The sequence below is a fragment of the Crinia signifera genome, chromosome 11 (genome assembly GCF_055691185.1).
Source record: "Crinia signifera chromosome 11, ASM5569118v1, whole genome shotgun sequence".
NCBI lineage: Eukaryota > Metazoa > Chordata > Amphibia > Anura > Myobatrachidae > Crinia > Crinia signifera.
The window spans coordinates 52,941,322-52,954,486 of NC_139227.1; the positions used below are offsets into that span (position 1 = coordinate 52,941,322).

Sequence of the window (13,165 nt, forward strand, 5' to 3'; positions counted from 1 at the left end):
TGTGCCCAACAGACGTTGGCTATTTATTCAATTCTCGCGCCCCCGGCGGCTGCTGATGTCAGCCGCACTTGCGGACGCTCGCCGGGCAGAAGCTCGGGGACGTTGCTGAGCGCCGCCCAGCAGCAGGGAGAGTGAGGGCGGAAGTTTGGGGCGTTGCTTGGCAACGTCCCTGAAACCTCCTCTCTGCACTGCGCTCGCCGCCCATTGAACCTGGCCTGTAGGTAATGATAAAGTTGAAGTGGGCAAAAAACAATGTCCACCTGGCTTGTCTAGCATTAACCCTCTCACAGTAGCTGACTGGAGGTACACCAGATTTTTATAATCTGTATATATGGTGACCTGAAATTTAGCTCCCTCCAGCCAATGTCGCAGACTTGATGGCCAGAAGTTCCCGATTACCCACATCATAATCGCATTCAGCCGAGGAGAACTTTCTGGAAAAGAAGGCACAGGGATGCAGGAGACCATCAAGCTCATCTACCTCCGATGCCAATCTCCGAGGCATCCACCTCCAGAACAAAGGGGAGATCCGGATTGGGATGCCTCAAGATCTTGGCAGACACAGAAGCAGATTTCAACCTCTTAAATGCCTCAACAGCAGAATCGGGCCAGATGGAAGGATCCGCCCCTTTCTTGGTCAAGGCTACAATGGGTGCCACGATGTCAGAAAATGAAGGAATGAACCTTCTATAATAGTTGGCAAAGCCTAGAAATCTCTGTGTGGATTTGAGATTGGAAGGCTGTACCCAGTCTTTTATGGCTTGGACCTTTACTGGGTCCATTAGGAAACCCTTAGGAGAGATGATATACCCTAAAAAGGGAATCCTCTCTACCTCTAATTCACATTTCTCTAATTTAGCATAAAGATTAAGACGGTGCTGTTCCAAAGAAGATGAAAAAATTAGAATATCGTCAAGAAATACTACAACGAAAACTCCCAAAAAGTCCCTTAACACATCATTAATCAGGTCCTGAAAACAGCAGGTGCATTAGCCAACCCAAAGGGCATCACACGATACTCGTAATGTCCTGTGTGAGTGTTAAATGCTGTCTTCCACTCATCTCCTGGCTTTATGTGAATCAGATTATAGGCACCTCTGAGATCTATTTTAGAAAAAAATAGAAGCCTTGCATAATTGATCGAATAATACTGATATGAGAGGCAGGGGATAAGAGTTTTTTACGGTGACAAGATTCAATTGTCTGTAATCTATACACGGGCGCAAGGGCTGTCTTTCTTTCCTACAAAAAAGAAACCGCCTCCGACAGGAGATTTAGAGGGCCTGATGAACCCTTTCTTAAGGTTCTCCTCAATGTATTCCTCCATAGACTTTTCTTCAGGCAGAGATAGGGAATACAATCAACCCTTGGGCAATTTGGCATTGGGGAGAAGGTTAATGGCACAGTCATAAGGCCGATGAGGAGGCAGGGTATTGGCCTCTTTTTTAAGAAAAAACGTTGGAAAAGGCAGCATATGGTTTGGGTAACCCTGGGACTAATGGGGTAGTCATGCGAACAGGGAGAACTAAACAGTTTGAGGCACACTGTTTCCCCCAGCTGAGTAACTCCCCCGATTTCCAATCAAACCTCGGATTATGTAATTTAAGCCAGGGTAGTCCAAAGACTACAGGAGCTATGGGACAATGAAAGACAATTTCTCAATATGAGTAACCCCAACATGCACATTCAGATTAACCGTACGATGTGTAATAGCCCCTGATGGCAGATGGTTACCATCCAGACCATGGACAGAAATCTCTGGGGTAATGGGAATGAGAGGGTTCCCGTGATCTTAAACTAATTGAGAGTCAATGAAATTCCCCGCAGCCCCGCTGTCAACAAATGCCTGACCCTCCCACTCATGTGCCCCCAAAAAAATACAAACGGGAAGTAATAGGGAGTTATAGCTGATAGGCCTGACAGGATGTCTCCCCGCATCCTCAGGCCTTGGCGTTTCCCTGACACTCTGGGTAGGCATTTGCCAGCTGCCCTCTGGTCCCACAATAAAGACAGAGTCCCAGTTAGCTTCCAAGTGTCGCCTCCGTTCCTGAGATTTGCTCACACGCTTAACACCTTAACCTATTTAATGATACATTTGTGATATATTACTGAGAATGCTCGCATAACAATAAGCCTCACATAGACCAAGCACTCTCTGATTTACTCTGATTTTCTCTGGCACAGTAACCAAATGTCCAAAGCTAATATAACTCTAACACTAGTGTCAGTCTTAGACTATCTACATCTTCTCTTTCAGTCTTGGTATTGTGCTGTACGAGATTGCTACGGGTGAACTCCCTTTACAGGGTAAGTCCTACATACTGCAGTGCTTGGCCTGGTGTTAGCTCTTCCTTATTACAAAGCCTGACTACAATTTTAGCTTTTTCAGACCGCAAATGCCAGGTCACACCCGGAATTAGGATACAGGTCCGTCCCGGGAGTGACCCGGCATTTGCCTCTCAGTGACCCAGTTTATTGCCAGGTCGGGAATGTCTTCTAGGGGGTGGGGCAGAGTGGAGGAGGAGGCAACACTAAGGTAACACTGCTGCGTCCTCCATATAAGTCATGGGTCCTCAAACTGCAGCCCTCCAAATGTTGTGAAACTACAAATCCCAGCATGCCTTGCCACAGTTTTAACACTCCCTTATAGCAAAACTGTGGCAAGGCATGCTGGGATTTGTAGTTTCACAACATCTGGAGGGTTGCAGTTTGAGGACCCATGATATAAGTGAATGGGACAGTTACCCATTCACACTGCCTAGCAACCCGGGTAAACCCCTTCTTTTTACCCGGGTTGGATTGCCGGGTTGCTGGACACGATATTTTTCAAAAGGCCCATTCACAAAGCACAGTGATCAGGATCGACTCAGCAACAACCTGGGTCGGACCCAAGTTATTTGTACGGTCTGAAAGAGGTATTATACTGCATGTAGTGTAAATCTAGATGGTCAATAGTGACACGTGGGGCTGACCCAAAATTGCTTCCCAATGCTAAGAACCTGATAGTTCAGGTAAGGTATGACCATCCATCTAGCAGACAACAGATCTCTATATACTTTACATATACAGTAAGTGTGCATTGTTTCTGTTCCTCCCTAGGCCTTTCTGTCTCTAATGTAAATATGGAAGAGCAATGTAAGAGGCTGTGTGTGGAGGTCCCTGCCAGCCTCCCTGCCGCATGTCCTCTTGGTCTACGTGACACAATCACAAGGGCCCTGGCATGGAATCCAAGTGACCGCCCCTCTGCTGGAGGTAAGTAGCCTGCTGGGAAGCCAATATTTCATTACATACATCTGTTACAACACCCCAGTGTTCCGTTACATGCTGCCTCATTGTATACACAGGGACAGCAGCCCCAATCCATTCCAGCAACTCCATGGCATGTACCCAGTGTTCTGGTACATCTTACTGCTTCTGTATGTAATCCCTGTGCCATGACACAATAGGCTACTAGAAGGCCTCACCTCTTGTTGTGTCCTCTAGATATTCTCTATAAAATCCTATCACAACATGTTGTTGTCTTTTATGTTATTCAGTCTTCAATTGTTTTGCAGAAATTGCTGATGTACTGATTGCTCATCTGAGCCAGACAGAACCGCAGGAAGTAGCAAACCCGATGCAGTGACCTCAGAGAGCAGAGGGACACGGGTTCTCCAATGGTCGCACATGACAAGGACGCACACAACAGACCCCAGCAGTTTAAGAGGTGGAATCACTGGTACCGCAACATTGCTCAGGAACTCCGGGATACCTTCTGGATTTGAGAACAAACTCAGCCAAGTGTCTTTTGCACTGCCCTGCCAAGACTGTTATTCACCCTGCGAGCAGCCAGCAATGGCTTGCGCATGAACACAGTGTACCGTGCGCATGTGAGGTCATTCGTCAATTGCTCATGCTGCAAATTCACAGCCGTGCGATTGGGTGTGAATCAAGCCCTACGTGCTGAGCCTTACATTCCCCACCAGATCATTGTGTTCAGTCTGCCTGCAGAATGTTTCAGCCTGGTGTCATGTTCCTTATCTTCCCTTGGCGCAGTTACTGCTGCTCTGGTGTGTATAAGCTGCATTTATCAATGTTTGGACTTCCAGTTTCTCTTTGCTCTGGCATTATTTTACAAGCAGGTATTGCCAATTGCTCACTTGCTCTCTGCATGTTCCTCCACATTTTTGTTAGTTCCTATTTTGTTACTGGCACATTAATAAACATTTCAAGTCACTTCTTGTTGTGTCAGACCTTACACCAGGTTGAAATAGATAGTGATAGGTTTATATGTTATAAGGAATGATGACTGCCGCCATATTATTTGCTTGATGTCAGCATACACGGTGCTCTGGCCAGGGCCCACCAATAGGGGGGTGCTGTGGGTACAGCTGTCCCAGGCAGCTCATTTTGCCCACCGCATGCCCCCCCCCCCCCCCCCCCCCCGACTGCCTCCACTGCGCTCAGTGTGCTGACCAATGCAGGTCCTGGAGTGCAGGCTTATTTAACCTAGGATGCCACGAGACTGGCGGACTTCCGGTTCCGGCAGAGGGATGTGAAGCAGCTCTCTCCTGAGCTCCGCTGCTGAACCGGCCCAAGTATATCTTTAACGGCTATCTTAGCCTCCAAAAAAACACCAAAACTCCCCCCGCACTCCGTACAAGCGCCGTATGGAAAAAACTTCGCGGAGATGCCCGGTTCCAGACCACGCGCCCAGAAAGTTAAAGACGCGGCGCCCGCCACATCCAAGATGGCGCCGACTCCTGAGTCGTCGCGCCCGCCGCGGCAAGCAACGCCACTTCCACAGCGGGTAAGAGGCTCCCCGACCCACACGCCAGACACCCCTGAGGAGGGCACCCACCCCACATCCCCCCTGTCTCTAGACTCCTCCATCCCTGACCTCTCCGCCCCGGTCACCTACGGTGACATGGTAGGGGCTATAAGGGCGGCTATGGCTCCTCTGTTCCAGGAGCAGACTGATAATATTAACAAGCAACTAGCCCAGCTCCAGAAACGAGTCATGGACACTGAATATAGAATGGGGGAGTGCTTTCAGGACATGGCGGAAATCAAACCTATAGTCACCCAGCAGTCTAAGGACCTGCTCTCCCTACATAACAAGCTCCAGGATCTCGAGAACAGATCCAGAAGAAATAACTTGAGACTGGTAGGGGTACCTGAATCTGTAAAGGGCCCAGACCTGTATAACTTTATCAGAAACACACTTCCTGAGATGCTGGAGATTAAAGATCGCTGCACAGATCTAGTCATAGAGAGGGCACACAGACTGGGACCCCAGCGCCCCTCCAGTGATAACAGACCCAGAATGGTGATTTTTAAATCCCTTAACTACCTACACAAGGAGCTTTTCTGGGCAGCATCCCGTAAACACCGTAACCTTGAGTGGGAGGGGAGCACCATCTTGATTTTCCAAGATTACTCCGCTGAGCTGACAAAACAAAGGAAGGAGTTTTCTCCGATTTGCTCCAAGCTCATACAGATGGAGCGCAAATTTGCCCTCCTCTATCCGGCGAAACTGCGAATATATGAGGGGTCCTCATTCAGGGACTTTATGACACCCGCTGACGCAGGAGCCTATATGGAGGAAGTATCCTACCAATCCCCCCTGCACTGCAGAGTATCTGAATGTGACTAAGAACTCTAACAGACCTATCCTCCACCTCGCCTCAACCAAGAACCTCCACCCCCCCCCCTCCCTACACTGGCGACACGCGTGGATGATGATGCCTGATGATGGCAATATACACACATGCCACTAAGCCACAATAGGTGCGCGTGACTACCCCAACCCTATATAAGAACGAGTTCGGCTGCACCCTGACTGACATGGTCCCCTGACTCCAATACTAAGCCTTGAGGGAGATACTGTCATGCCTACGTCCCCTTACTGACATGGCTTATGGATCAGTTACTCTCACCGACTCTCTCCCTCCCACTCCCCCAACAGCCATGAGGAACCACACGCCTCCCCCCAGAGGCACTCCTTCCATGGCCACCGAGGAATTAAACTCAATGCCTATCCATGGACGGGGAAGGTTTTCTCCTTATCCCCCCCCCCCTGAACTGCTATATCAAAAAGGACGGTGTTCCCCTACATACCTAAGAGGCGGACGGGTGAGAAGATATTTTGCCTCCTACAGAGCTCGGCCTCTATGCCCCCACCTATCGAGGAACACTTACTGAACATCCCCGTTGGTTACAGGCCGACCCTGGACGATCAAGTCCTCAGAAAATTGAAACAATAGGGTCCATGATAGGGGCCCTCCCGCACCCCCCCCCCCCCCCAGTTGACTCTGACATTACTTTTGGTGAATCATTAATAGATGTCTAAGATGGGCCGTATTCGGCTTGGGAGCAAACCTGTGACCGTTTATGAGAAAATCAGGAAGATTTCCTCCCACAGGTTACGGAAGCTACCAAGTTCGTCTTTTGTTTTGTTATGTTATTGTTCCCCCTGTTTGTCCTGTTTACCCCCTCTACCCCTCATTCTGTGCAGATATTCTACACCATGACAAATATGTTTGAAATGCATATACACCGTAGTGCTCATCTACCTGAAGTATTATGGCTCTACACGTAGGTAGCTGGAACGTCGGAGGGATCAACTCTCCGATAAAAAGAAAGAAAATACTGATATATCTCAACAAGTTAAGATTAGACCTTGTATTTCTTCAAGAATCCCACCTAATGCCTAAAGAATTAGTGAAACCTAATATGCTAAAGTGGAAGCTATTAGCCTCTGCGCACTATAGCTCCAAAGCCAGAGGAATACTCATACTGGCCAAAAATCACTTAGACATATTGATATCTAAAGTTATTGAAGACCCAGAGGGCATATACGTTCTATGTTGCCTGAAATATGACCAACAAGAACTTGTCTGTCTAAATGTGTATGCTCCTAACCAATATTCCGCACCATTTATGAAATCCATCATAGCATTGCTGTCCCCTTCTTACACTTGCCTATCATCACATGTGGGGATTTCAATCTGATTACGTTAGCCTCCTTAGATAAACAGAACACTCCCACACAGCCCCATAAACCCCCTAAACTAGGCATCCCAGAATTGTGTTCCCGACTTCAACTATTAGATGTGTGGACTTTACACCCCATAGAACGCGAGTTTACCTGCCTCTTGGCCTCTAAGGGACTAATGTCGCGCATCGACTACACTTTAATCTCCCATTTCCTCCTCCCAAGAATAGAAGCTAGCGAGATAGCTCCAATTGTCCTCTCAGACCACGCAGTTGTACATTTCAAACTTCATTTTTCCCACCAACAGCCTACCTCAAAAATTTGGCGCTGCCCATCCAACCTAATGTCCTCCCCCAAACTCAGAAAAATAGTAGACCAGACGTGGGATAATTACGCTATAGATAATGACAACTTCAGGACTGAGAACCCTCCCTTATTTTGGCAGGCCTCAAAAGCCACACTTAGAGGTGAAATAACAGCCCAGACGATCAACTTTAAACGCAAATTAAAAGCAGACTATATTAAGGCCCAATCAGCCCTAACAGACGCCTTTGACAGATATAGGTTGAACCCCTACATCATACATAAAAACTCATTCCTGGAGGCTAAGGCGCTTTATGAGAGTATCATTGAGAAATCTGAATCGCTTTACTCCTTTTCAAAATCATCCCGATTCCACAGATATGGTAATAAGTCAAGGAAATTGTTATCTTCCATACTACAGGGTCAGAGGACCCCAGCTACCATCCCCCCTCTGAGGACCCCCCAAGGCTCACTGACCTCATCCACCGAACATACGGTCCAAATACTTCGAGACTTTTACGCCACCCTCTATTCACAACCTTATTCAGATTCACAAAAGGCCTCTAAATTCTGGGACTCACTACCCATCCCAGAGATGTCCCCTCTGGATGCAACAAATTTATCTAGGGACATTACTCAGGAGGAGGTGGCTAAGGCGATTTCAGGCTTGAAATCTGGCAAGGCCCCAGGGCCTGATGGGCTTACCCCCGATTATTATAAACTACTGGCGCACAAAATATCCCCTATACTCACAGACATTTTTAACCACATTATTTCTAGCAAGTCGATCCCCCTATACTTCAACACAGCTAACATCACAGTCCTCCAGAAAGCAAGGTCGAGATCTCACACTCCCCAGCTCCTACAGGCCAATCTCGTTATTAAATATAGATTATAAACTTTTAACAAAAATCATGGCAGAGAGACTCAAACTGATTCTCCCCTCTCTAATACACATAGACCAAACGGGATTTGTCAAGGGCCGCAATTCAGCCATAAACATTAGACGAGTGATATCTGCGGTGTCTATGTCCCAGTGTGCCATGTCGGATGCTCCAAAAGTCATCCTCTCCTTAGACGCTGAGAAGGCTTTTGACATGGTGCACTGGGATCACCTGCAGCACGTCCTGAGACACTTTACCTTCCCAACTAAATTTATAGACTTTGTATCCACTATCTACAGTAACTCCACCTCCCACATAATAACAAACGGACTGTTATCCCCCTCGTTCCCTATTCTTAGAGGCACGAGACAGGGCTGCCCCCTATCGCCCCTCCTCTTCGTCCTGGCCCTGGAACCCCTGGCTATCACCCTCCGTAGCTCCCCACTCTTTCAGGGGATAAAGATTCGCCACATTGACCTGAGGGTGTCGCTATTTGCCGACGACATGTTAATATTTCTATCTCACCCGCAACATGCCATCCCAATAGTCTGCCAAATTTTGAAAGACTTTGGAAGCTTCTCGGGTTATAAGGTCAATGTGGACAAATCGGAATTATTAATGATAAAAAGATCCCCACCTGTATTCCCAGAGAGCGAGGAACACCATTCCATTAAACATAAATCGGACCAGATCAAGTACCTGGGAGCAGGGCCGGATTATAATGGAGGCACAAGGGGTCAGTGCCCCTGGGCCCCCCTCTAGCTAGGGGCCCCCTGTGGTTGGCATGTATTTAAAAAAAAAATTTTTTTTTTTTTTTTTTTTTTAGCTAAAGGTTTTGTGCATGACAGTGGGGTGGTGCTGCAGCTTCACCTATCTGCCAATGTGACAATGATTAATGGTGCTGAGCATCGGGAGCCAAGGCACACTGATTGCATGAGTGTGCTGTGTATTACTGGTTGTTGACTAAGTCCCATGACACTTTGTACCAGAGGGCAGAGGCTGAAAGGTTTGTGCTGAGCTCTGTTTGGTGGAGCTCATTACATGCTTCTCAGGCCCATGGAGAACAGCAGCATCAGCAGCTTAGTCATGGGAGGGTTTTTAATCAGAGGCAGCACTAGGACTGTGAGGTCTCCTACAGAGTAAGGTGCAGATGGACAAACACAGGCTTTTCATGTGTATGTGTGTGTGTGTGTGTATATATATATATATATATATATATCCCCTGTAGTTACCCATTGACTAAGTTTATTCTGCCTTTACTCTGTGTTTTGACAGTGTAATATTCTCCCATGCAGTTTGCGGCCAGTGCCGCAAACTGACAAGTGCAAGGGGCCCCCCCTGTTTAAAGTACCCCGGGCCCCCCGAAGGCTTAATCTGTCACTGCCTGGGAGTCCAGATTCCCAAAGACCTGTCAAAACTTGAGAAATGTAACTACCCACCCATCATACACAAAATTATAAAAACAATGCAGGACTGGAAAGACCTACCACTGTCTATGATGGGAAGAGTCGAGGTAGTAAAGACAGTACTGTTACCACGCTTATTATATCCCCTACAGATGCTCCCGATAAAACCCAAATCCACGGATATAGCCACCCTAACTCAAGCCTCATCAAAATTTATATGGCAGGGGAAAAAACCCAGAATAGCCCAACAAAAGTTAAAATTACTCAAGACCGATGGAGGATTGGGCCTCACTGACGTCTACAATTATTCATGTGCCCTACTCTCTCGCTATGCATTGGGATGGCTGTCGAAAAATGATGCATTCTCAATATATGACCTGGACTGTGCCCTATTCTTCCCCTTCGCCCCAGGTGCTCTCCTACACTCCACCCCTAAACTCATCCCCAAACACATACTTAACAACCCCCTATTCAAAGATATTTAGGTACTTGTGAGTTATCCGGGCGTCCGATTTTTAAATCGGGTCGGATCGGGACATCGCATCGCATCGCATGCGACCATCGGATGCGATGCGATGACCCGATTTTTCCATAGGAATCAATGTTAAAATGGACTGAGTCCATTTTAACATGGAATTCAATGGGAAAAAGGGTCCTTTTCATACCCCTACTATCCAAGTGGGCATGGAGTTGGATATAAACCTGTGGCGAGCGTAGCGAGCCACCGAGCCCGAAGCGTGGCGAGCGTAGCGAGCCCCGCGAGGGGACACGGAATACCGTCCCCTCGCGGGGCACGCTTCGCTCGCCACGCTTCGGGCTCGGTGGCTCGCTACGCTCGCCACAGGTTTATATCCAACTCCATGCCCACTTGGATAGTAGGGGTATGAAAAGGACCCCTTTTTCCATAGGAATCATTTTAACATTGATTCCTATGGAAAAATCGGGTCATCGCATCCGATGGTCGCATGCGATGCGATGCGATATCGCATCGCATCTGATTGTATGCCTTAACTTAAGGCATACAATCAAAAAATCGGACGCCCGGATAACTCACAAGTACCGATATTTACAAGTCATGGCGGCAAACATGCACCAAGTTAGAGCTCAACCCCAACCAGTCCGAGTGGATCCCAATCTGGGGTAACCCCATGTTCCCGCCGGCCATCAATAGCCCAGCATTCAACCGCATGAAAAATAAGGGTCTCCAGACTATCTCCCAAGTGTTTGACACAGGAGGGAAACTTCTCTCCATCCCTACCCTGCGTGACAAGTTTGGCCTGCCCCAAAACAGCTTATTCCCGATCATGCAGCTACATCATTATGTGCTGTCTATCGCCCCGCGAACCTTGGTTAATACCCCTCACACCCTACGGCACAGGTGGTTAGGCAAACTTCAAAATGGCTCCTTCAAAGCCAAATTGATCTATACAGAACTACACCAACTTAGCTCCACTAACTCCCGAAATAAAACCACAACAGCTTGGCAACGAGACTTTCCTTTATTGACATCCTCAGACATCTTTCAATACTAGAATCCTCCTTAAAGACATTACAATCATCCACGCTCCAAGAAATACATTTTAAACTGGTGCATAGGGCATATATATCACAAAAGCAGCGTAGCTACTTCGATCCAGATGAAACAGGCAGTTGCCCCAAATGTGGCTTCCACTCAGCTTCTCTTGAGCACAACTTCTGGTCCTGTGGATACATCAAAAAATTTTGGCACAAGATCATTAATTATGTCAACAAAGCATTTACCTTAAGAGTAAAAATACACCCAGTGCCACTATTATTTTTGAATTTTGATAGTTGGGACCTACGAGGACCAAATGAAGGTCTTATCCCTTTCCTCTCCATCTTATTCACTGCAGCAAAAAAGGTCATACTAACCTCTTGGATAGAAAAACATGTTCCCACCCTGACAGATCTGGAGGGACTAATGCTGAAGTACATGGCCTATGATAGATACAATTCCCTTTACCACACCCGTTCACCAACAACAGGCTACCTCAAGAAATGGGGCCCTTTCATCCACCTTAGATCAGACGAGTCCCAAACCCAGATCTGTGAGACCCTGGAACTGGAGATGTAATGCACTGGGAAGCAGATACCATCTGCTGTGGAAGGGCAGGAGAGGATGGGATTTGTTTTATTTTATTTGTTTATTTTATTACTTGAAAGTGAAATTGGAGAAAGTTGCCACGCTCTTGTCTAATAACATGCTCAAACCACTGACTAATTTACAACGAAAGAACATATAGTTACACCATGTCCAGAAATAGACGTCCCATGGAAAATGGCCTTAATGCGGTATTCCCCCGATAACCCGGGGCAACAAGAAATTTTGGGATATGAAATGTCACAAATTGTTTTGATATTGTGTTATTGCTCTAACCTTACAGCTATAAGACTTTCCTGATTTACATTTGTGAAGCTATGGTGAATAACCCTGCATAGAAAGACCCCCCCCCCCCCTTCACCTCCCCCCCTCTTACCCCCCCCCCCCCCCTACTTCTGTCAATTACTCCACCCCCCTTCACCCCATTACAACGGGAAGAACCAGCCTAATCCCTGGAACCACAATGAGATTGGTCCCCCCCCCCCCCTTTACTTGATATGCTATCTTCCCCCCATCCCTCCCCCACTCCTTCTGTCCCCCCCCCCCCCATGCCCCAGTTGAGATCCTCTCCACCTCTCCTACTCTGTCTGTTCTCCCCCCCCCCTCCCCCCTGTTATATAGCTCATATAGAGATACAGAGTGTTATCCCCTCCCCCATATACTATACTAAAAGGGAGACATGGACGTGGCACGACAATAATATGTCGAAAGACCAAAAGGCTGGACTCTGACCAACCTAGGCTTAACCACTACACACCGAACCCCAGTTTTAGGACTGAAAAATTTGTAGTCACAGCCTATATACACATACTGAAGTCCCTGAGGGACTTTGATATTTACTTCATGTGCCTGCTCAGTGTCCCTGATGATAATGTTACTGTTTTTTGTTATACACCTGTATCACCAAATGTGATGTGAACCTGTTATAACTTGCATATTAAAAACCAATAAATATATATTTAAAAAAAAAAAAACTAGGATGCCACCGGTGACTTAAAATGCTGCACCGGCTTTTGAGAAAATCAGTGCTTGTGCAATCAGAGTGGCTGCTGGTACGCGAGCTCTGATTTGCTTACCAGCCGGTGCTGTATTTTATTGGACGTTGGCGTCCTCAGTTGAAGAAGCCTGCGCTCCGAGACCTCCGGGCTGCAGCTGAGCGGAATAGGAGATGAGGAAGCAGGAGGGTGGTGGGGGGGGGGGGGGGGGGGGGGTGGGGGTTTAAGCTGTACAAATGACAGTTGGGAGGCAGACACATGGCGGTTGGGAGCTAGACATATGACAATTGGGAGCATATGACAGATAGGAGCTGATTTGCTTGATCACAATTTACCATATGTAAGTTTTATCACACGCAACAAATTTTATCACATCACATAGCTGGGCTGGACCCGGGATCATTGCAGCTTTCCAGGGTAGAGAGCAGGTCCAACTTAGTACCCCTTTTCCACTATACAAGCCAGGTCACAGCCAGGAA

At 47.4% G+C, this 13,165-nt stretch overlaps 1 protein-coding gene and 1 long non-coding RNA gene across 3 annotated transcripts in view; one reads left to right on the top strand and one right to left on the bottom strand.

Moving 5' to 3' along the window:
* The window catches only part of MLKL (mixed lineage kinase domain like pseudokinase), a 53,496-nt gene extending 49,281 nt beyond the window's left edge, over positions 1-4,215 (top strand). The window contains exons 9-11 of the mRNA XM_083165608.1: positions 2,258-2,307; positions 3,100-3,252; positions 3,555-4,215. Coding sequence (XP_083021734.1) covers positions 2,258-2,307; positions 3,100-3,252; positions 3,555-3,625 — 274 coding nt within the window. The 3' untranslated portion in view covers positions 3,626-4,215. The remainder of the gene's footprint in view (positions 1-2,257; positions 2,308-3,099; positions 3,253-3,554) is intronic.
* Positions 4,216-11,049: 6,834 nt separating this feature from the next.
* Positions 11,050-13,165, bottom strand: part of LOC146046012 (uncharacterized) — a 3,924-nt gene continuing 1,808 nt past the window's right edge. For both annotated transcript variants that reach the window (XR_014465717.1, XR_014465718.1), the window contains exon 2: positions 11,050-11,270. This is a non-coding gene — a long non-coding RNA (uncharacterized LOC146046012). The remainder of the gene's footprint in view (positions 11,271-13,165) is intronic.